This window comes from Rhipicephalus microplus, chromosome 6, assembly GCF_043290135.1.
Source record: "Rhipicephalus microplus isolate Deutch F79 chromosome 6, USDA_Rmic, whole genome shotgun sequence".
NCBI classification, from domain to species: domain Eukaryota; kingdom Metazoa; phylum Arthropoda; class Arachnida; order Ixodida; family Ixodidae; genus Rhipicephalus; species Rhipicephalus microplus.
This window is the reverse complement of record NC_134705.1, coordinates 163,671,919-163,695,253: the sequence shown is the minus strand read 5'-3', so window position 1 is coordinate 163,695,253 and position 23,335 is coordinate 163,671,919. Positions and strand designations below refer to the sequence as shown.

The window sequence follows — 23,335 nt, the reverse complement described above, 5'->3', positions numbered from 1 at the left end:
GAGTATCCTAGTGGCCGGCTTTGTTTGTGTGTATTTCCTTTTCTCCATCTCTTTCTTTTATTCTCCCCAGTTTTTTGTTCCTTTTGTCTCTGTCTACTTCTTTCTTTGTCCTTGTATGTATTTCATTACAAACTAGCATTAACGTATTTACTTAGTGGCACCTGCTGCTTTGTTGGATTTAACTTCTGTTTCTACTGTTGCTGATGATTGCGGGACCTAGAACAGAAGAAATAGCTTCTACACGAGCGGTAGAATAAAATAAAAGACGGATTTATTGGTCCGTGGCCCCCGGTCACTATTACGCGACCGTGTTTCTCGAATCGAAACCCGATAAGTATGGTATTGCGCACATCTTTATGTTTGCGATATAGCTTCTGGACAGACAAATAAAACAGACTCGTCTTGAAAGTGTTATGTTCTGGAAGCAAGTCAGCCAGAGCTAACTGCCTAGGGGTCGCCTTGGCCCCTTAAGAATATGTTGCTGATAATTGCGGATGAGAGAAAAATAAGGACGTATAAGAGAAGAAAGAAGTTCAGCGCGAACAGCAGAACAAAAGATGGAATTCTTAGTATAGGGCTCGGGTCATTATTATGTAACACCTACCATCAATATTAAGGAGCATAGCCTATTGGACACAGTCTTATCTGCATAGCCATTGTAAAGTCGCTTCTGTTTCAGCTTACAAAAACTAGCCCACACCAGCGACAATGATTGGCCACTTTGTAGTTTACAAGAATTAACAAAACGTCAGACTTAAAGCTACTAAACACTGCGTGACATAATGAACGAAGGGTGGCACATGGCGCAAATAAATTTTATTTAGTGAATTTTAGTTCAAGCAATGACGAATGAAAGATTGCAAAACAAAAAAAAACGTATATTTTCAAATATCTGATCCACATACTTTGTTCTCCAAGGTCTCCTTCCTGAATTCTTAGCAACTCGTATCAAGTTATCTTCTTTTCATTAGTCTGGCTTGGGTACATAAGTTATTCCTACATGATTAGAGGCTAAACCTTGGATTGTCGTTGTCATAAGCAACCGAGCGAGGAACTTTCGCTTAACAATGGGCTTGCACCATATTTGTTTGGTCCCCAGCTACATGTCGCAACGTACAACGCAAGAGCGAATGTGCATATGACGGTGCCACCTTTTAGAAAATAAATATATTTAAAAAGTAGATACGTTTCCAACTAAAAGGACGGTACGATAGCTCCTTAATGATACCAATAAACAACTGTTACATACAAATATAATTTTTTCAGCCACAACCGATCATCTTCAGCGTCGCGTCATTGTTGCAAGCATAGACATCATTTATTCTTATTTTTGGAACCCATTTAAATAGTCTGACAGTTTTCTCGTGCGACCTTTTCATTCATAATTTATAATATTGATAATTAGTCTAGATTTTCATTCATTGTTTTTGGACTCATAGCCCTCTAGCTTAAAAATCCTGCCACCAGGTTCTTGGCCGATCTTCCTTTGTGGGTGAGTGCCATCAGAGAGAGAGGTCATCATCATCATGCCTCACGGTCAAACGGGCCTGCGCAACATTCGATAGTCTACAATTGCTCCGCGTAGCATCCAAGCCGGGAGTCAGCTAACTGCATGCGGACACGCAGGGGCTGCCCGGCTCGACCATGCGTTGGTTAATAATCAGATTCACGCTGCTACTAGTCCAAATTTTGAGCACCGCCTACACGTTCTTCACGCTACCACTCTACCTTGTCGTACAGAGGCCTTGGAACTACTGGCGTCGATCGAGGAAGTGCTTCGCCAAGCCCGTCGAGGAAGGCGACCCGTCCTCACCGTATTGGCGCACAGGCAATAACCAACGAGTCGACGCTCTCAGAGGCGTATCCACTCTGGACGAATTGGCCCGCAGAGCCATCACGAAATGGCCTCACAGGCGCTCTCTGGGGACCAGGGCTTTTTTACGTCGGACCGAAGAAAAACAGCCTGGCAGCGGCAAGGTGTTCAAGAAGATGGCCCTGGGCGACTACCAGTGGCTGACGTACGGTGAAGTGGACCGTAAGATCGAGCTCACCGCGCGAGGCCTGAGGGCGATTGGTGCGAGACCTCATCAGTACTTGGCCATCTTGGCCGAGACTCGCCTCGAGTGGCTTCTGACGGCGCACGCCTGCTTCCGCAGCAATATTCCGCTTGTGACGCTGTACGCCACGCTGGGCGACGAGGGAATCGTCAGCGCCGTCAACGAGACCGAGGTTACGCACCTGGTCACCTCCGCGGACCTTCTGCAGCGCGTGCAAAATCTGGTCAACAGGATGCCCTCGCTGACGCACATTGTCTGCATCGAGAATCCCGATTCCCGGTTGCCGCTGGTCGAAGACCGAATTCCAAAGGTAAGGCTTGATACCACTCCGGGAAACGCACAGTGGCAACACAGCGCTATCTATCTTTCACTTATCCACCAAGTTTTGCCGACATCGGCCGATAGGGCTGCAATAGAAGGTATACGACGAGATTCAGAAAAGCACAAAGACGCGTTTTGTGATTCGCCTCTCATTTGCATGGAGAGGAGGAGTGCTTGAAAACTTCCATACACCCCACTTTAAATAGTGTCTCGACAAGAAACGCAATGAAATACCACTCGAACGGTCGTCGGTTGAACGAACGTTTCACTCGTACGAACTTTTTTTTTAAGAAGAAGAAAATATTTTTTATTTGTCGCAAAAAATATACACGCATTGAGGTAGAATATACAGAAGGAGGTCCCATAGCACAAGGCTGAAAGGGGACCTCCTGTTAGAAAATGACATGTTGATAAGTACAACAAACTGACAACAAAAAGCGAATAAGTAATTATTGATAGTAACAAAAACAACGCAAACATGCAATAAAACATGCCAGTAAAAATGGTAACAAAACAATGTTCAGTAATTGTGCATAACTATGAAAACAACGAAACATACAATAAAAATGGCAGTAGAATCGGGATGCCAAAAGTCGGATGTATGCACTAAGGGACAAAGAAGGCAAAATAACTACCAATATGGATAGGATAGTTAAAATAGCGGAGGAGTTTTACAGAGATCTGTACAGTAGCCGATACAACCACGACCTTTGTACTATAGGAACTAGCAGTAGCCCAGATTACACCCCACCAGTAATGATAGAAGTCAGAAAAGCTTTGGAGAGCATGCAAAGAGGCAAAGCTGCTGGTGAGGATCAGGTAACATCAGATCTGCTGAAAGATGGAGGACATATTGTGTTAGAAAAACTAACCACCTTGTTTACGAGGTGTCTCCTGACGGGAAGAGTACCAGAGTCTTGGAAGAACGCTAACATCATCTTAATACATAAGAAAGGAGATGACAAGGACTTGAAGAATTACAGGCCAATCAGCTTGCTCTCTGTAGTATACAAGCTATTTACAAAGGTAATTGCTAACAGAGTAAAGAAAACATTAGAATTCAATCAACCAAAGGAACAAGCAGGATTTAGAACAGGCTACTCAACAGTTGACCACATTCATACTATCAATCAGGTAATAGAGAAATGCTCAGAGTATAACCAACCACTATACATAGCCTTCATAGATTACGAGAAGGCGTTTGATTCAGTAGAAATATCAGCCGTCATGCAAACACTGCGGAATCAGGGCGTAGATGAAGTATAGATAAACATTCTGGAAGAAATCTACAGGGGATCAACTGCTACCGTAGTGCTTCATAAAGAAAGCAACACAATACCAATCAAGAAGGGTGTAAGGCAGGGGGACACAATTTCCCCAATGCTATTTACCGCGTGCTTACAGGAGGTTTTCAGAAGCCTGGAATGGGAACAGTTAGGGATAAGAGTCAATGGAGAATACTTTAGTAACCTGCGCTTCGCCGATGACATTGCATTGCTGAGTAACTCAGGGGACGAATTGCAACTCATGATTACGAAGTTAGACAAGGAGAGCAGAAAGGTGGGTCTTAAAATTAATCTGCAGAAAACGAAAGTAATGTACAACAACCTCGGCGAGGAGCAGCGCTTAGAGATAGGTAATAGTGCACTTGAAGTTGTAAAAGACTATGTCTACTTAGGGCAGGTAATAACCGCAGAGCCGAACCACGAGATTGAAGTAACTAGAAGAATAAGAATGGGGTGGAGCACATTCGGCAAGCACTCTCAAATTATGACAGGTAAATTGCCACTATCCCTCAAAAGGAAGGTATATAACAGCTGTATCTTGCCGGTACTTAGCTACGGAGCAGAAACCTGGAGACTTACAAAGAGGGTTCAGCTTAAATTGAGGACGACGCAGCGAGCAATGGAAAAAAAATGGTAGGTGTAACCTTAAGAGACAAGAAGAGAGCAGAAAGGATTAGGGAACAAACGGGGGTTAAGGATATCATAGCTGAAATCAAGAAGAAATGGACATGGGCAGGGCATGTAGCGCGTAGACAGGATAACCGCTGGTCATTAAGGGTAACTGACTGGATTCCCAGAGAAGGGAAGCGGGTTAGGGGGAGACAGAAGATTAGGTGGGCAGATGAGATTAAGAAGTTTGCGGGTATAAATTGGCAGCAGCAAGAACAGGACCGGGTTAACTGGCGGAACATGGGAGAGGCCTTTGTCCTGCAGTGGACGTAGTCAGGCTGAGGATGATGACGATGATGAGAATCGGGAACGAAATGACGTTAATTATTGATATACAGCTATTAAAAGAACTCCAATGTGCATGGGTAATAAATGTGAAAATAACGCACACAGTAATAGCTGTAAATGTAAGAGAACGCGGATATATAAATGAAGATGAGTTATGATTGCAAAATGAGATGTTTAAGTTCTTTTTTAAAAGCAGCTAATGACAATTGTTTAGTGCTTAGTGGTACTGAATTCCAAAATCGGATAGCTGCAAATATGGTAGTATGCTTGCCGTAGTTAGTGCGCGCATGTGGTAGTAAAAAGTTGTTGTTTGAGGCAAACCTGGTAGGATTAGAGTTTAACAATTGAAATTTCTCTAAAACGTTGACTGTTATGGTACCATTAAGACACTTAAATACAAGAATCCCCAATTTATATTTAAATAAATTACACACTGTTAGTACATTATGTTGCTGAAAAAAAGGGAATGCGCTGAAGACCGGTGAACTGAATGTTAGTATGCGAATGGCTTGGTTTTGGAGACGTTGGAGTGGAAGGATATGAGATGGATAGGTTTTCGCCCATGACGTGATACAGTACGTGATATGACTGTGGATGAAGGCGTAGTACAGTTTAAGCAAAGTCTGCAAATTGAAGAATGGTCGTGCTTTAATTAGTGTTCTGATACCATGAGCAATCCTCTGTCTTATAAGTGAATTGTGATGACGGTACTGGAGATGAGCATCTAGAACTACTCCCAAGAATGTGCACTTAGTAGTACTAAGATGTCTGTGGCCGTTGATAGTAATAGCGGGTGTAGGTGAAGAGGGTTATGACTGGAATGGAAGACAATGAACTGTGTTTTATTGGTATTGTCACGCAGTTTATTCACGTACAGACCTACTGGAAGGCCGAGGAACGCCAGAAGAGTGAGGAACGCCAACAGGCCGAAAATACAAAACAAACGCAAGCTCGGGTCGCGCGTGCACCAACGCTGCGGCTTGCCGTTTCATGCTGCTTCGTCGTCGTTCGCATAGTTCCCTACATTGGCCCCCGGTGAATAGCGTAGCCAACCTGGCGACTTAAGGCGTAGTCACTATAGCGGGGTCGTAATACGGCTTCAGGCGACTCACATGAACAATTTCTCGGCCACGACGGCGTAAGTCATGAGACTGTGTCAATGGCTCAATCTCATAATTGACGGGTGACGTACGGGCGAGAATGCGGTAGGGCCCGTGGTATCGTGCCAGTAATTTCGACGAAAGGCCAGGAGTGCTCGGTGGAACCCAAAGCCAAACGAGAGCACCAGTCGTGAAAGTAGAGAGATGTCGGCCGGTGTCAAGCCGTAGCTTCTGGTGGCCTTGGTCCTCGGTTGTCAGAGAACGGGCCAATCGTCTGCAATCTTCTGCGTACCTGGCAACATCAGAAATTGCAGTGTACTCAGAGGAGTCGGGCGTGTATGGGAGGATAGTGTCCAGCGTGCACGATGGTTCGCGTCCGTACAACAGAAAGAAAGGGGAGAATCCTGTTGTCGCGTGCGTAGCGGTGTTATACGCATACGTGACGAATGGAAGGACAGTGTCCCAATTAGTCTGGTCTGAAGCTGTGTACATCGTCAACATATCACCGAGAGTACGATTAAATCGTTCTGTGAGGCCATTCGTCTGCGGGTGATATGCTGTCGTCAGGCGATGAACCATGTTGCACTGAGCGAGCAACGCTTGAATGGCGTCAGACAAGAAAACACGCCCCCGGTCGCTCAAAAGTTCGCGGGGAGCACCATGGCGAAGAACAAAGTTGCGCAAGATGAAAAACGCAACTTCCCTTGCGGTTGCTGCGGGTAGTGCTGCTGTCTCCGCGTAACGCGTGAGGTGGTCCACGCCGACAATTATCCACCTATTTCCAGAAGACGACGTGGGAAGTGGTCCGTATAAGTCGATACCGACGCGGTCAAACGGACGCGCTGGACAAGGCAGAGGCTGAAGTGTACCGGCAGGGCGTTGAGGTGGGACTTTACGTCGCTGGCATGCAGTACAAGCACGTACGTACTTGCGGACAAATGTGTACATGCCGCGTCAGTAGTACCACTGACGTAGACGGTTGTACGTTTTGAGAGCGCCAGCGTGAGCGCTTTGCGGGTCGTTGTGGAAAGCAGTACAGATTTCCGAGCGCATGTGGTTGGGTATCACTAACAGCCACTTCCTACCTTCAGACGTGTAATTCCGCCGATAGAGTAGGTCGTCTCGAATAGCGAAATGTGTGGCTTGACGGCGGATAGTTCTTGACACAAAATTAGCTAACGGATCAGACAAAAAGGCGAGGAGTTGGGAAATCCACACATCTTTGCGTTGTTCCGATGCCATGTCTGTGAAGTCGATTGGTGTTATGACAGCTGAAGAAGGTGACGAGGAGGCTGGGTCAGCCGGTAGCGGCGAGCGGGATAGCGCATCAGCGTCGGAGTGCTTGCGGCCGGATCGGTATACAACACGAATGTCGTATTCCTGTAGGCGAAGCGCCCAACGACCAAGGCGCCCCGACGGGTCTTTGAGCGATGATAGCCAGCATAGAGCGTGGTGGTCCGTAACGACTTCGAAAGGGCGGCCATAAAGGTATGGGCGGAACTTCGTCAAAGCCCAGACAATTGCGAGGCACTCTTTCTCCGTGACGGAATAATTACACTCGGCTTTCTTGAGTGTTCGACTCGCGTAAGCGACCACGTATTCTTGGTGCCCTGGTTTTCGTTGAGCCAATACAGCACCAAGACCGACACCACTGGCGTCGGTGTGGACCTCCGTAGGCGCATCAGGGTCAAAATGTCGTAGAATTGGAGGTGATAATAATAACCGCCGAAGTGCGGTGAAGGATTCGTCGCACTCTTTTGACCAAGCAGAAATGCCTTTGGAAGTTGTCAACAGATTGGTAAGAGGCGCGATGATGGAAGAGAAGTTGCGCACAAATCGACGAAAGTAAGAGCACAGGCCGATAAAACTTCGAAGCGTCTTGATGGAATTGGGCTTCGGATAGTCGGCCACGGCGCGGAGTTTCGCCGGATCCGGGAGAACACCCTCTTTGCAGACGACGTGACCCAGTATGGTGAGCTGACGTGCGGCAAAATGGCACTTCTTGATGTTAAGTTGAAGGCCAGCAGAGGTGAGGCACGTGAGAATAGCACGAAGACGAACAAGGTGAGTGGAAAAGTCGCGAGAAAAAACGACGATATCGTCTAGGTAGCAAAGGCACGTGTTCCACTTGTAGCCGCGAAGGATGGTGTCCATCATCCGTTCGAAGGTAGCTGGGGCGTTGCAGAGTCCAAACAGCATGACGTTAAACTCATACAGCCCATCAGGTGTTACAAATGCAGTCTTCGATCGGTCAGGATCAGCCATTGGAACTTGCCAATATCCTGAGCGTAAATCTAAGGAGGAGAAATATTCTGCCCCTTGCAAGCAGTCGAGAGCGTCGTCGATGCGTGGCAACGGGTACACATCCTTCCGAGTTATCTTATTGAGCCGGCGGTAGTCGACACAGAATCGGATAGACCCATCCTTTTTGCGCACAAGTACAACAGGGGACGACCAAGGGCTCTGCGATGGCTGGATGACACCACGCTTGAGCATATCGTCGACTTGTTCGTTGATAATACGGCGCTCTTCCGCTGAAACTCGATATGGTCGTTGGCGTAAGGGAGCATGAGTACCGGTGTCAATGTGGTGCGTGATGTTCGCTGTGCGACCCAAAGATGGTTGAGCGCAATCGAAGACAGAACGGAACTCTCGAAGAAGGGACAAGAGTTCGCTTCTTTGTGTCGGCGATAGCTCAGCGGCAACAGAGGGCTGGAATGAGTCTGGCGCGGGCACTGTGGCCACAGGTGGCGTCATAGCATTGAGCTGGAGGTGAGGTGCGTGTTCGGCAAACTCTAGAGGGCGCAAGAGGTCAACGTCTTGTATGTTACCCAAACATTCTCCGCGAAGTAAGGTAACTGGCGACGATAGCGAGTTCGCGACGAGCATGGCGGTAGCACCGGATTCCACGGTGAGTACGGCAAAGGGCAGGTGTAGGCTACGGCGGCGGGTAAATACGTCAGACGGAGTGAACAAAACAGTTCCGGCAGGAGCAGCCGTACAGGTCAGGGCTACAAGGGTGGATGTTCTCGGTGCTATTTCCGTGTCTGCAACAACGACAAGTTTGTAAGGTTCAGGAAGAGAATCCACAAAACAAGAGGTTGGCAGCGGTGTAAGGGCAACTTCTGCACGTGAGCAATCTATGATGGCCCGATGACGCGAAAGAAAGTCCCATCCAAGAATGACTTCGTGGGAGCAGGATGCCAGCACAAAAAATTCAATGGCATAAATTTCACCTTGGATAGTGACACGTGCGGTGCACACAGCTGTAGGTTCTATGCACTGCGAGTTGGCCGTGTGGAGCATCAGGCCCGAAAAAGGCGTCGTCACCTTTTTCAACTTGCGGCATAAGGACTCACAGATTATGGAAACGGCGGCCCCTGTGTCGATAAGCGCTTGTGCGGCGGTCCCCTCAACATTGACGTCAATAACGTTTTGCGGCGAGAAAGATGGAGGCCTTAAGCAGTTCGAATTGTATGCAGCTGTTGCCTCCGGAGCTGCAGCGATCAGTTTCCCTCTTCCGTAGCAGGTCGGCGACGCATAGGTGACAGGGAGCGTCGTCGTGGCGATGGTGACCGATGGTTTGCGTAGGGTCGAGAACCGTCAGTGGTGTACCTTGATGGCGTCCTAGACGACGACGCCATTGGCCGGCCCACGGCGTCGACTGGAGGGGGATCTCGGCGACAGTGGCGGGCGACGTGTCCAGCGATACCACAGGCGAAACAGATGGGCCTATTATCTGGCGTCCTCCAAGCGTCTGAGCGACGGTAAAATGGAGCTGGAGATCTCGCGTAGGGATACGGCGCCGCAATTGGGGTTGTAGGCACGACATAGGGTGGCGTGGCAGGTTGAGCATACGGCATACGCTGTTGCGTAGGCCGAGCAGCGACGGCGGCGTACGTGAGAGGCGTTGTGACTGGTGGTTGCTGATGCACCGGCGGAAGGGCTTCAGCGACTTGGGCCCGAATGACGTGTTGGAGGTCCGGTGCCAAAGCTTGCGTGGGCTCATGTGTCAGTGGCAGCAGTGACAGCTGGCGCGCTACCTCTTCGCGGACGAAGTCCTTGATTGACGAAAGCAGCGGCTGCTGGTCGGTAGGATGGGCGGCTAGGTGCAAGCTTGCGAGCGTGTCTGGCGTCGTGATGGCTTGACGAGCAATTGCGCGCTGCCTACGCAATTCATCGAAGCTTTGACAGAGGGAAACGAGGACAGCAATGGTGGGGGGATTTCTCGCGAGCAACATCTGAAAGGCGCCGTCGTCAATTCCTTTCATTATGTGCCTGATTTTTTCTTCCTCAGGCATGGTAGAGTTGATGCGGTTGCATAGATGCAACACATCTTCAATGTAGCCCGTGTAGGTCTCGCCTGGTTGCTGTGCACGGTGACGTAAACGGTGCTCGGCTTGAAGCTTGCGTGCCGCAGGTCGTCCAAAGACGTCCGTAATAGCCGTCTTGAATGCAGACCACGTAGTAATGTCAGCTGCGTGGTTATTAAACCACAGTTGCGCGGTGTCCGCAAGGTAGAATGTGACGTAGCCAAGCTTACTTGGGTCGTCCCATTTGTTACTTGCGCCGACTTTGTCGTACCTCGCCAACCAATCTTCGACGTCCGACTCAGTGGAGCCCGTGAAGATAGGAGGGTCTCGTTGAGGATACACGGCACCGCAAGTGACATGGACGGTCGAAGGTCCCACCTGGAGAGGCGTCTCGGTGGCCATGTTCGTGTCACGTAGACGGGGAAGCTTACGGGAGCGAAGTTCCAGGTTTGTACGGGAGTCCACACACCTCCACCAGATGTCACGCAGTTTATTCACGTACAGACCTACTGGAAGGCCGAGGAACGCCAGAAGAGTGAGGAACGCCAACAGGCCGAAAATACAAAACAAACGCAAGCTCGGGTCGCGCGTGCACCAACGCTGCGGCTTGCCGTTTCATGCTGCTTCGTCGTCGTTCGCATAGTTCCCTACAGTATTAATAGTTAAACCATTAGCTGTGCACCAGTTCTGAATGTTATAGAAGTCAGAGGACAATTTATTAGTTAGCGCATCGATAGACTTGTCTTTAGTAACTATAGTTGTATCATCTGCGTACAAGAAAGGTTGACTGTGTGTTAAAACCGAAATTAGATCATTAATATAGATTGAGAATAAAAGCGGGCCCAGTATGGATCCTTGCAGGACACCTTCGTCAATAGATTTAAAAGTGGAGAGGATGTTAGAGACACAAACAGCTTGCTGTCTATTAGATAAGTAGCTATTAATCAGCTCCTGCGCACTACCGACGACACCTATTGAGTTGAGTTTACCTAATAGTATATTATGAACTATGGAGTCAAATGCCTTAGAGAGGTCAATCAACAGTGCTCCTGCAAAACATCCAGAGTCAAGCGCGTGCTTAATATAATGGGTAAAAGAGAGTAGTGCGAAATCTGTTGAATAGCCTGCACGAAAACCAAATTGTTGAGTGGATAAAATACGAAACTTATTTAGATATTTAGATAATCGTTTTTCACTACACTTCTCTATGATTTTACTGTAAGATGAAAGAATGGCAATAGGTCGGTAGTTGCTAATAGAAGTTCTATCACCTTTTTTAAAGACTGGAATTATCTTGGCCTTTTTAAGCTGGGATGGGAAGATGCCAGTTTTAAACATAAGGTTAATGATATAGGCTAAGGGGGTCGAGATCACGTCAGAGATGCATTTCAGGTGAATAGGCTGAATGTTATCGAGACCAGCACTTGTTATTTTCATGTGATTAATTATTTCCACCAACTCATGTGGGCCTGTTGGAAAGAGGTAAAAAGACTGAAGACATTTCCTAATTGTTGGCTGGTAATCATGAGGCAAGAGGGAAGCGTTAGCACAGAAGTACTTGTTGAAGGCGTTCGCAATGTCGTCTGCATTTCTAAGAACACCCTCTGATGACCGTAATTCAGTTATAGCTGGCTCACTTACGGATCTGTTTAGAAATGAATTAATTGTTTTCCATTGATCTTTGCTGTTATTACCAGCGTTATGTATCCTGTGCGTATAATAATTTCTTTTAGCTTCTTCAAGGACTTTGTTAAGTAGGTTGCAGTACTTTTTATATCGCGATCGCAGGGCAGCATTGAAAGGCCGTTTCTTTAACTTTTTATATAAATTGTCTTTCCTTCGCAAGCTCTTCATTAGGCCAGATGTGAGCCATGGGTTGTGAGGGGCCGCAAAGTTCTTGCGACATTTGACAAAGCTGGTAGAATCGTCTAAGCACTTTTTGACGGCAGATGAAAAAGAATTAAAAGCATCTTCAGGATCACTAAGCAGTTCTAAGGACCATTCTATGGCTTCAACACGCTTGACGAAATTTGTTTTATCCAATATAGTTTTTTGAAAAGAGCTTAACTGATTAGGTATGGTACATTCAAATTGGCAAACTACAGGGTAGTGGTCAGTTAAGCTGGCTTCGAGGACACCACAGTCGTTTGATGGAATGAAATTAGATAAAATGTGATCGATTAAAGAACTGGACGCACCAAGTACGCATCTAGTAGGAACCGAGATTAGAGATTCGTAGCCAAATCCTAGAAAGCACGCAGTGTAATCAGAGTACGCTGAGGTGCTTGCATCAAGAAGATTGATGTTTATGTCACCTAGGATCACGACATTCTTGTTTTCAAGAGATAACTTGTTGAAAATGGATGAAAGTGGTGAACAGAAATCGGGAACAGAAGATGACGGTGAACGATATATGCAGCCTATGATTGTCTTATTACCGCTTGATGGCAAAGATGGGTTAGCAATTTCAATCCATACGGACTCGGTATTCTCAACGGAAAGGCTGAGATCATATCTTCTTTGATATAGAATTGATGCAGATACGAATATAGCTGCACCGCCAAAACTACCAGACAATCGATGACAATGCTCGGGAACGTATTATGGGAAACAGAACATATTTTTGTCGTGGGCCGATAGCCATGTTTCAGTGACGCAAATGAAAGAAAAGTTCAATTGATATTACGACAAAAAGGCATGTATGCTATCGAAATTTTTTTAAGACTACGTGCATTAAAGAGAACAACAGGCAAATATCGATCGCAGCAAAACTGCTGAAATTTATCCGCGGTGAAATACATTGTGAAGAACCGGTAAAAGAAAAAAAAAGACGAAAAAAAAATATGCGCTGAACTGTTCGGTAAATAAGCTATAGAAAAGGTGGTTCAGCCGGTCAGCTGGAAAATAGACAGGTCTTCTTCTGAAGAAATACGGAAAACACGGCTTTCATTCGACTTTCTGGTTTTAATCTGGCAATTGTCAGTCCATAGATGTTGCCAATGTTTTTTCTTTCTTGAGTGATAGAGCCTTTGCGAAAAGCCGCTTGTTCTCTGGAGTGAGGTGGTCATTGACAAATACAGCGTTTGAATGAGGGCCAGAAAAGCCAAGGTCACAAGAAGTAAGCCGAGCCCTTCTCGCTTTGTTTGCGAATTCTTGTTTTTTTTTTTTTGCCCGAGAACAAAATCTGGCGACAATGTTTTTGGTAGACTCAGCCTTTGTGGGCACTCGCTGAACGACGTCGATATCGGAGTCAGAAATCGTGCAGAAATTAAATCACCCGCCAAATACTACTGGACCCAATGTTGAAGCGTTTCACTTGAACGAAATGGGTGCGAAGCGAATGTCAGTTGTACGAACATATTTCATGACATCATACAATGCCTTTCACGTCAGATTCATCAGAAAATTGTCTTAAAAAGGACAAAGACAGCGCTTGCTTGTACAGCTTCTCGGCGATGTAGGACCTTATATGGCGAGCAGGACGATGTCTGCGCTAACTGTATATCGTTAATTGTCTATGCAGTAGAATCGCTTAAACAAGGCACGTGAGCTTGATGTTGTCCCACGTGGTCGCAGGAGGGATGTCGCTATGAGCTTACAAGTTTTGACGAGTGGGTCTCGTCAAACATTTTCAGGGAACGTCCCGTGGCGTGACGCTGTTACGGTTGAAATTGCGTTCATACAGCACTGCAAGTATGCGCTGCCACCCCCCCCCCCTTGTACTAGTATGGGTTATCCATGTTCCCTATACGGGAGACAGAATAAAGCGTCTTCTCTTTCCTTTCTTCTTCGAATGAATAATACGTCCATGAAAGGGCGTACGTGACATACTGGAATTTTTTTCCATTCATTTCACTCTTGTTGAAAATGAATGAATGCTAAGTCACCAATATCTGTACTAGTCAAAAAACTAATTCACTACGCGCCACCTAATTGAGCCACCAATAGATGCCTGAAGAACGAACACAAGTGCATGCAGTTTTCTTTACACGAAATTAAAAAAAACGTGCTCTAACGCCACAACTAATATTATAGCGCTTGTGTATCACAGGTAGTTCCATTTTCAAGTCTGGAAGGCCTCAGCGTGAGCTTTGTGGCAGAAAAGAGCGTGCCGACGCCAGAAGACGTAGCCATCGTGATGTACACCAGCGGGTCGTCTGGTGCACCCAAGGGAGTCGTGGCGACGCACAGGAACATCATCGCTGCCATCAATGGCCTCGGCGCCGTCCGCCAGGCGTACTGCACCGAAGAAGACACCTACATCGCCTACCTGCCCCTGGCGCACGTCCTCGAACTGTCCGTCGAGTCGCTCGTCTTTGGTACTGGCACCCCGATCGGCTTTTCCTCGGCGCTCACCCTCACCGACGCCTCGACGGGCGTCACCAAGGGCTTCCGCGGAGACGCGTCGCTCCTGCGGCCGACCCAGATGGCCGCCGTGCCTCTGGTCGTCGACAGGATTTGCAAGAGCATCTCAGATGTTGTCGCCTCGAAAGGGCTCCTTTCGAAAGCGTTGTTCGAGTACGCGGTCGACTACAAGAACTACTGGCTCGACCACGGCTTCGACACTCCCCTGTTGAATTACTTCGTCTTTGACAGCGCCAGGAGCGTACTGGGCTCGCGGCTCAAGGTTCTCGTGTGTGGCTCGGCGCCGCTGTCCACTCGAACACGCCGCTTCGCCCGGGCCTGCCTGTGCTGTCAGGTGGTCGAGGCGTACGGCATGACCGAGACGTGCGCCGTAGCCACGGCCAACGATGCCGACGACACGAGCGTCGGTCGAGTGGGAGCACCGGTTCCGGGCACCTACGTCCGACTGGTCGACTGGCCCGAGGGCGCGTACCACGTGTTCGACAAGCCCAACCCTCGAGGTGAGGTCGTCGTCGGGGGTCCCTGCGTCGCAAGGGGCTACTTTAAGAAGCCAGAGCTCACGCGCGAGGTGTTCACGTACGAGGCCGGTGTCCACTGGTTCTACACCGGAGACATCGGAGAGATCTTCCCTGACGGCACGCTCAAGATCATCGACCGCAAGAAGGAGCTGGTAAAGTTGCAGTACGGCGAGTACGTCTCGCTGGGTCACGTCGAGACCGTTCTCAAGACGTGCCCCCTCGTGGACAACGCGCTTGTCTACGGCAGTTCGCTGCAGACGTACCTTGTGGCGCTCGTAGCGCCGAACCACCAGCAGCTGCAGCGCGTGGCTGTAGACCTCGGCAAGTCCGTGGGAAAGAAGCTCACCCTCAAAGAGCTCTGCGAAGACCCCGAGGTGATCAAGGCCGCCACCGAGTATATCCTCTCGTTCGCGCGTAAGAGCGGCGAGCTTCAGAAGACCGAGGTGCCGCTCAAGCTCAAGCTTTGCCCCGACGAGTGGAGACCGGACACCGGACTGGTCACGGCCACCTTCAAGGTTCGCAGGAAGCCCCTGCAGGATTTCTACGCGAAAGATATCGACACCCTCTATGGTACGACCGAGCATACCGTGCCGGCACCGGCATGAACTACAGGTCTTCTTCAAGGCCCGAAATTTCGACGCACGTATGGCCATGACGTGCCTCTATGATGATGGTGATTAAACGTTGATTAATGCGAAATCTTCAGATACGTTGTCAAGCGCGAAAATCATCTGCATTGGCTGAAACGAAGTGATCAAAGAAACTGTGGTGTTCGCGATAGCACACCTGATAACCGAACTGTCGTTAGTGCGCATGCGCCCACTAGTGCTTAAATAGTAACGCTCAAAGCACTGTCCTCCATTCCCGTGATGTAACCCCAGTCGTACGCTTCGGCAATAAACGCTGTTGTTTGCCCGTTGGACCCTTGGCCTTGTCAGTCCCTGGACGAGATTCAACACTGGCGACGAGGATGGGATGAAAAATGAAGAGTAGCGAGCAGTGTGGTGAAGAAGCGACAATGCGGTCTGGTGAGCAGCTGGGCCAGATGGTGAGCAGAGGGCAGCTGGGCCAGATGGAGTCATTCGACGTTACTGCAAGCGACTGGACGGCATACACGGAGAGGTTGACCTCTTTTCTGATTGTCAACAAGGTTCCCGACAGCGACAAGGTACACGCATTCCTCAGCATCATCGGACCGCGTACGTATGGGTTGCTGAAGTCGTTGGCTGCACCGGACCTACCATCGGGAAAAAGTTTCGAGCAACTGAAGAGCCTCTTGGATGCACATCTTGCCCCAAAGCCGTCCATAATCGGGGAACGAGCAAAGTTTTACCGCAGAGCACAGCACGAAGGCGAGTCTCTGCCCGAATATGTTGCTGAACTTCGGAAGTTGTCCCAGAGTTGTCAGTTTGGAGCAAATTTGGACGAAGCGCTGCGGGATCGTTTTGTCTGTGGACTACTGCGAGAGGACGTGCAGCGAGTACTCTTTACCGAGGACGACAAACTGACGTTCCCGAAAGCAGTCGAGCGCGCCCTGGCCATGGAAGCGGCCCGGAAGAATGTTGCCGAGACTAGAGTCGTAGAGTCAGTGGCCACACAGCTGCACAAAATGGAGGGAGAATGCAATTATGACCCTGCTGATTTGTACGAGGCGCAAGCGATTTCCGGTAAGCAGCGACTGGCTTGTTATCGCTGCGGTTCTCCGAGCCACACTCATTCAGTATGCCCTCACGTTAATAATACGTGCTATAAGTGTGGAAAGAAAGGGCATATTCAAAGGGCCTGTCGCAGCAACGGGCAATATTGTGGCGGGTATCAGCAGAAACGGAGAGTGAAAACGCTGAAAGTGGTCACGCAGGTGCCACCCATAGGCGTTTCGGAACAAGTGGCGTCCGGCCGCACTCCTATTTTTGTTGGACTGAAAATAGATGGAGCACTGGTGGAAATGGAACTTGACACGGGAGCCGCGGTGTCTATCATGCCTTACAAGCAGTTCAAGCAGCAGTTCCCTTCAGCCAGATGCGGACCAACAGACATCGTCCTGCGCACCTATACCGGAGCACTCGTCCAACCTTGCGGCGTGGCGGTCGTCAAGGTGCAGCACGGGGAACAGACGGCGAAACTACCACTCTACCTCGTCGATCAAGCAGGACCACCACTGCTAGGGCGTGAATGGCTGCGCACAGTACGGCTAAACTGGAACCAGATTTGGGGCCTCAACCACGTCTCAAGGTCAGTGTTCGACTTGTCCTCGCGAACGAAGGAAAGGCTAGAATCGTTGCTCGAAAAATACAAAATGCTGTTTAAGGATGAGCTAGGCGCTATCACAGACGAAAGGGCCGAGCTGTTCTTCAAAGCCGATCACCGGCCGAGGTTCCTGAAGGCACGCAATGTGCCATTCGCACTGCAGTCAGCAGTAGAAGCAGACAGGCTACCTTTCGGAATAGCGTCAGCACCAGGTATTTTTCAGAAAATAATGGACACAATGCTGAAGGGCCTAAACGGAGTTTGTTGTTATCTCGATGACATCTTAGTCACAGGAAGAAACGCTGAAGAACACCTGGTAAACCTAGACGCACTCTTGAAACGGTTGCTGGAGCGAGGCGTCAAAATAAAGAAAGAAAAATGCGCGTTCTTTCAAAATGAGCTCTGTTACCTGGGGCACAAAATTACTGCAGCAGGAATATCTGCGTCACCAGAGAAAATTGAAGCAGTCATAAACGCAGCCGCACCGACAAACAAGCAGCAACTGCAGTCCTTCCTGGGTGTCGTTAATTATTATGGAAAGTTTGTGCCTAATCTTTCAACAATGGCTGTGCCTTTTTACCAGCTTTTACGGAAAGACGCTCCTTGGTGTTGGGACGACTGCTGCCGAGACGCGTTCAACGAAGTTAAAAGAATGCTGTCATCGCCGCAGGTGCTGGCCCACTACGACCCGGATAGGCCATTAAAGCTGGCCTGTGACGCATCGCAGTATGGGGTAGGTGCAGTGCTCTCCCATGTTTTTGAGGACGGGAAGTCTAGGCCAGTTGCTTTTGCTTCGCGCACGCTTTCCGAGGCAGAGAAGAAATATAGCCAGCTTGAAAAAGAGGCGCTGGCCATAATCTTTGGCATAAAAAAGTTTCACTGCTATATTTATGGCCGCGCATTCACTTTAATCACTGATCATAAACCCTTACAGCAAATTTTGGGGCCAACAACAGGTATTCCGCCTATCGCGGCTGCGCGCCTACAGCGGTGGGCTGTGACGTTGTCGGCATACAGATACGACCTTCTTTTTAGAAAATCAGCCGATAACGCAGAAGCCGATTTTTGCTCCCGTTTGCCGCTACCATGTGTGAAAGACGAAACGCAGGAGTCGGAAGAGACTTTCTATTCATTGCGGCTGGCCTCCCTACCAGTGTCGAGCAAAGGAATTGCCCATGCCACAGAGCAGGATAACGATCTGGCGAAAGTAAAAGAGTGCATAAGCACAGGCTGGCCAATATTTGTCAATGACCATAGACTGAAACAATACTTCGCCAGACGCAATCAACTGACATTGCATGGAGGATGCATTTTGCTGGGAACGCGGGTAGTCATTCCCGCAAAGCTGCAGAGAGCAGTTCTGGCCGAATTACACGAGGGTCACCCAGGTATAGTTCGCAGCAAGGCGCTTGCGCGTAGTTACGTCTGGTGGCCGTCCATCGAGGGGGACCTTGAGCGTATGGTGCAGTCATGTACAGATTGCCAAGAACAGCGCAGTGCCCCTTGCAAAGCTCCGTTGCACCCTTGGGCCTGGCCCTCAGCGCCGTGGCAGCGCATACATATAGATTTTGCAGGACCATTTCAACAGTCAATGTTTCTTATAGTGGTCGATGCTCACTCGAAGTGGCCCGAAGTTTTTATGATGCGTTCAACTACTGCAGATGCAACAATTGAGTGCTTACGAGATGTTTTCGCTCGTTTTGGGTTCCCTGAGACAATCGTGTCGGATAACGGCCCACAGTTCACGTCAGAGGAGTTCAAGCAGTTTGTAAGGGAGATGGGTTGCCGACACGTGCAAACAGCCCCCTACAATCCCAGCACCAATGGACTTGCGGAGCGTTTCGTACAGACCCTGAAGAACGCGCTAAAAAAGGATGACGTGCATCAACCTATGAAGGTAAAGCTCAACAAGTTTCTGCTCGCTTATCGCAACACGCCCCACGCTACGACACACGAGGCACCAGCCAACTTGTTGTTGGGGCGACGTTTGCGCACCCGCCTCGATGTACTCAAACCCGCCGTGGGGGAAAGGGTGGCTTACAATCAGTTCAGACAGACGGTGAACCGACAGTGTCGTGTGCGTGACGTGAGTGTTGGTGATCATGTACTTGCACGAAATTACAGGGGACAGCCCAAATGGGTACCAGCTGTGGTGATGGCTCAAAGTGGACCAGTGTCTTTCAGGGTGCGAGCGTCGACATCTTCAGGATGCTTCGAGTGGCGGCGCCACAAGAACCAGCTACTTCAAGGCACGGCAGGGCTTGCCGAAGACGTCGCGCAAGACGACGGTTTCTCCGTGTGGCCACAGAGTGACACCGAACCGGAGCCAGCACCTTCATTGCCTGCAGCTAGGGTTTCGCCTTCACCACCGACGTTGCTGACAGACACTTCTCGAGGCGACCTGGATCGACGCTACCCGCTACGAAATCGCCGACCGCCTGATTGGTTCTGAGAGGGAACGTGAACTATTAGCTTCCGAATAAAAGCAGAGGAAGTGTGGTGTTCGCGATAGCACACCTGATAACCGAACTGTCGTTAGTGCGCATGCGCCCACTAGTGCTTAAATAGTAACGCTCAAAGCACTGTCCTCCATTCCCGTGATGTAACCCCAGTCGTACGCTTCGGCAATAAACGCTGTTGTTTGCCCGTTGGACCCTTGGCCTTGTCAGTCCCTGGACGAGATTCAACAGAAACCACGTAATGAGGGCACCGTATGACGTCATCTTGACGTCACAGATCGCTAATTTGTGTACTTTCATCACGGCGCTTATACGGCTTCGCATAATGGGCGTCACACGAGGACGTCATCGTATGACGTAGTCGCCTTGCTAATTGGAACGGTCACCGAGGCAAGATGAGTCGCAGAAAATTTGCAATGCCTGTGATTCTGAAGGCGCTGCGAAAGCACGCGAGGTTCAGCAGGAAGCTTTTAAAGGGAAGGGGGGGGGACGGGAACAACTACATTGGGATTGAGGAAAAGCAGATGGGGGGGTTCGTCGCATTCGAGTCGGGACCTCGTGTCCAGCGATTGCAATGCCCCTGAATGGGTAGGTGCCATTGCGTTCAAGGAGGATCATCATCATCATTATCATCATAAGGGACTCTGACTTCGTTTATGAGCTGTACCCCGTTTATGCACTAGAAACTGTACCCCGTTTATACACCAGGTGGGAGGTCTCTTTATGGCAAAACCATGGGGACTTCACTGCCTCATACGCGCTACAGTTAAATAATTTTCATCATCAGCAGCAGCAGTAGCCTGATCACGCCCACTCATCATCATCATCATCATCATCAGCCTGACTACGTCCACTGCAGGACAAAGGCCTCTCCCATGTTCCGCCAGTTAACCCGGTCCTGTGCTTGCTGCTTCCAATTTATACCCGCAAACTTCTTAATCTCATCTGCCCACCTAACCTTCTGTCTCCCCCTAACCCGCTTCCCTTCTCTGGGAATCCAGTCAGTTACCCTTAATGACCAGCGGTTATCCTGTCTACGCGCTGCATGCCCTGCCCATGTCCATTTCTTCTTCTTGATTTCAGCTATGATATCCTTAACCACCGTTTGTTCCCTAATCCACTCTGCTCTCTTCTTGTCTGTTAAGGTTACACCTACCATTTTTCTTTCCATTGCTCGCTGCGTCGTCCTCAATTTAAGCTGAACCCTCTTTGTAAGTCTCCAGGTTTCTGCTCCGTAGCTAAGTACCGGCAAGATACAGCTGTTATATACCTTCCTCTTGAGGGATAGTGGCAATCTACCTGTCATAATTTTAGAGTGCTTGCCGAATGTGCTCCACCCCATTCTTATTCTTCTAGTTACTTCAATCTCGTGGTTCGGCTCTGCGGTTATTACCTGCCCTAAGTAGACATAGTCTTTTACAACTTCAAGTGCACTATTACCTATCTCGAAGCGCTGCTCTTTGCCGAGGTTGTTGTACATTACTTTCGTTTTCTGCAGATTAATTTTAAGACCCACTTTTCTGCTCTCCTTGTCTAGCTCCTTAATCATGAGTTGCAATTCGTCCCCCGAGTTACTCAGCAATGCAATGTCATCGGCGAAGCGCAGGTTACTAAGGTATTCTCCACTGACTCTTATCCCTAACTGTTCCCATTCTAGGCTTCTGAAAACCTCCTGTAAGCACGCGGTAAACAGCATTGGGGAAATTGTGTCCCCCTGCCTTACACCCTTCTTGATTGGTATTCTGTTGCTTTCTCTATGAAGCACTATGGTAGCAGTTGATCCCCTGTAGATTTCTTCCAGAATGTTTATATATACTTCATCTACGCCCTGATTCCGCAGTGTTTGCATGACGGCTGATATTTCTACTGAATCAAACGCCTTCTCGTAATCTATGAAGGCTATGTATAGTGGTTGGTTATACTCTGAGCATTTCTCTATTACCTGATTGATAGTATGAATGTGGTCAATTGTTGAGTAGCCTGTTCGAAATCCTGCTTGTTCCTTTGGTTGATTGAATTCTAATGTTTTCTTTACTCTGTTAGCAATCACCTTTGTAAATAGCTTGTATACTACAGAGAGCAAGCTGATCGGCCTGTAATTCTTCAAGTCCTTGTCATCTCCTTTCTTATGTATTAAGATGATGTTAGCGTTCTTCCAAGACTCTGGTACTCTTCCCGCCAGGAGACACCTCGTAAACAGGGTGGCTAGTTTTTCTAACACAATCTGTCCTCTATCTTTCAGCAGATCTGATGTTACCTGATCCTCACCAGCAGCTTTGCCTCTTTGCATGCTCTCCAAAGCTTTTCTGACTTCTTCTATCATTACTGGTGGGGTGTAATCTGGGTTACTGCTAGTTCTTATAGTATTAAGGTGGTGGTTGTCTCGGCTACTGTACAGATCCCTGTAAAACTCCTCCGCTATCTTAACTATCCTATCCATATTGGTAGTTATTTTGCCTTCTTTGTCCCTTAGTGCATACATCCGACTTTTGCCTATCCCAAGTTTCCTCTTCAATGCTTTGACACTTCCTCCGTTTTTCAGAGCGTGTTCAATTCTCTCCATGTTATACCTTCTTACATCGCATACTTTACGTCTATTAATCAACTTCGAAAGCTCTGCCAGTTCTATTTTGTCTGTTGTACTTGACACTTTCATGATTTGACGCTTCTTAATTAGGTTCTTCGTTTCCTGTGAAAGCTTGCCAGTGTCCTGTCTAACTACCCTGCCTCCAACTTCCACTGCACACTCCATAATGATACTCGTCAGATTATCATTCATTGTATCTACGCTAAGGTTGGTTTCCTCACTGAGAGCCGAGTACCTGTTCTGCAGTGACACTCTGAATTCCTGTACTTTCCCTCTCAGTGCTAGCTGATTGATTGGCTTCTTGCGTATCAAGTTCTGTCGTTCCTTCTTCAAGTCTAGGCGAATTCGAGACCGTACCATTCTATGGTCACTGCATCGTACCTTGCCAATCACTTCCACATCCTGCACGATTCCAGGGTGTGCACTCATTATAAAGTCTATTTCGTTCTTATTTTCGCCATTAGGGCTCCTCCATGTCCACTTGCGGTTTTCTCGTTTTCGGTAGAAGGTATTCAAAATCCGTAAATTATTGCGTTCTGCGAAATGTACTAGTAGCTCTCCTCTGGCGTTTCTAGTACCGATGCCATAATCTCCTACTGCCTGGTCTCCAGCCTGCTTCTTCCCTACCTTTGCATTAAAGTCGCCCATCACTATAGTATACTGTGTTTTTACCTTACTCATTGCCGATTCCACGTCTTCATAGAAGCTTTCAACTGAAGCGTCATCATGGCTGGATGTAGGCGCGTAAGCCTGTACTACCTTCATCTTGTATCTTTTATTCAGTTTAATTACGATACCTACCACCCTTTCATTAATGCTATAGTATTCCTCTATGTTGCCAGCTATGTTTCTGTGAATGAGGAACCCCACTCCCAGTTCTCTTCTGTCTGCCAAGCCCCTGTAGCAAAGGACGTGCCCATTCTGTAGCACCGTATAGGCCTCATCTGTCCTTCTAACCTCACTGAGCCCTATTATATCCCATTTAACACCCTCTAGCTCCTCGAATAGTACAGCTAGACTTCCCTCACTAGATAAGGTTCTAGCGTTAAACGTTGCCAAGTTCAGGTTCCAATGGCGGCCTGTCCGGATCCAGAGATTCTTAGCACCCTCTGCTGCGTTGCAGAT

At 48.5% G+C, this 23,335-nt stretch overlaps 2 protein-coding genes across 2 annotated transcripts in view; one reads left to right on the top strand and one right to left on the bottom strand.

Moving 5' to 3' along the window:
* Positions 1 to 23,335, bottom strand: part of LOC119182744 (uncharacterized) — an 84,818-nt gene that overhangs the window by 21,051 nt on the left and 40,432 nt on the right. The window lies entirely within an intron of this gene.
* LOC119168360 (fatty acid CoA ligase Acsl3) lies at positions 1,536 to 15,839 on the top strand. The gene is made up of 2 exons (XM_037419764.2): positions 1,536 to 2,367; positions 14,086 to 15,839. Exons 1-2 carry the CDS (start codon positions 1,645 to 1,647, stop codon positions 15,520 to 15,522), a joined length of 2,160 nt encoding a protein of 719 aa, XP_037275661.2. The 5' UTR covers positions 1,536 to 1,644; the 3' UTR covers positions 15,523 to 15,839.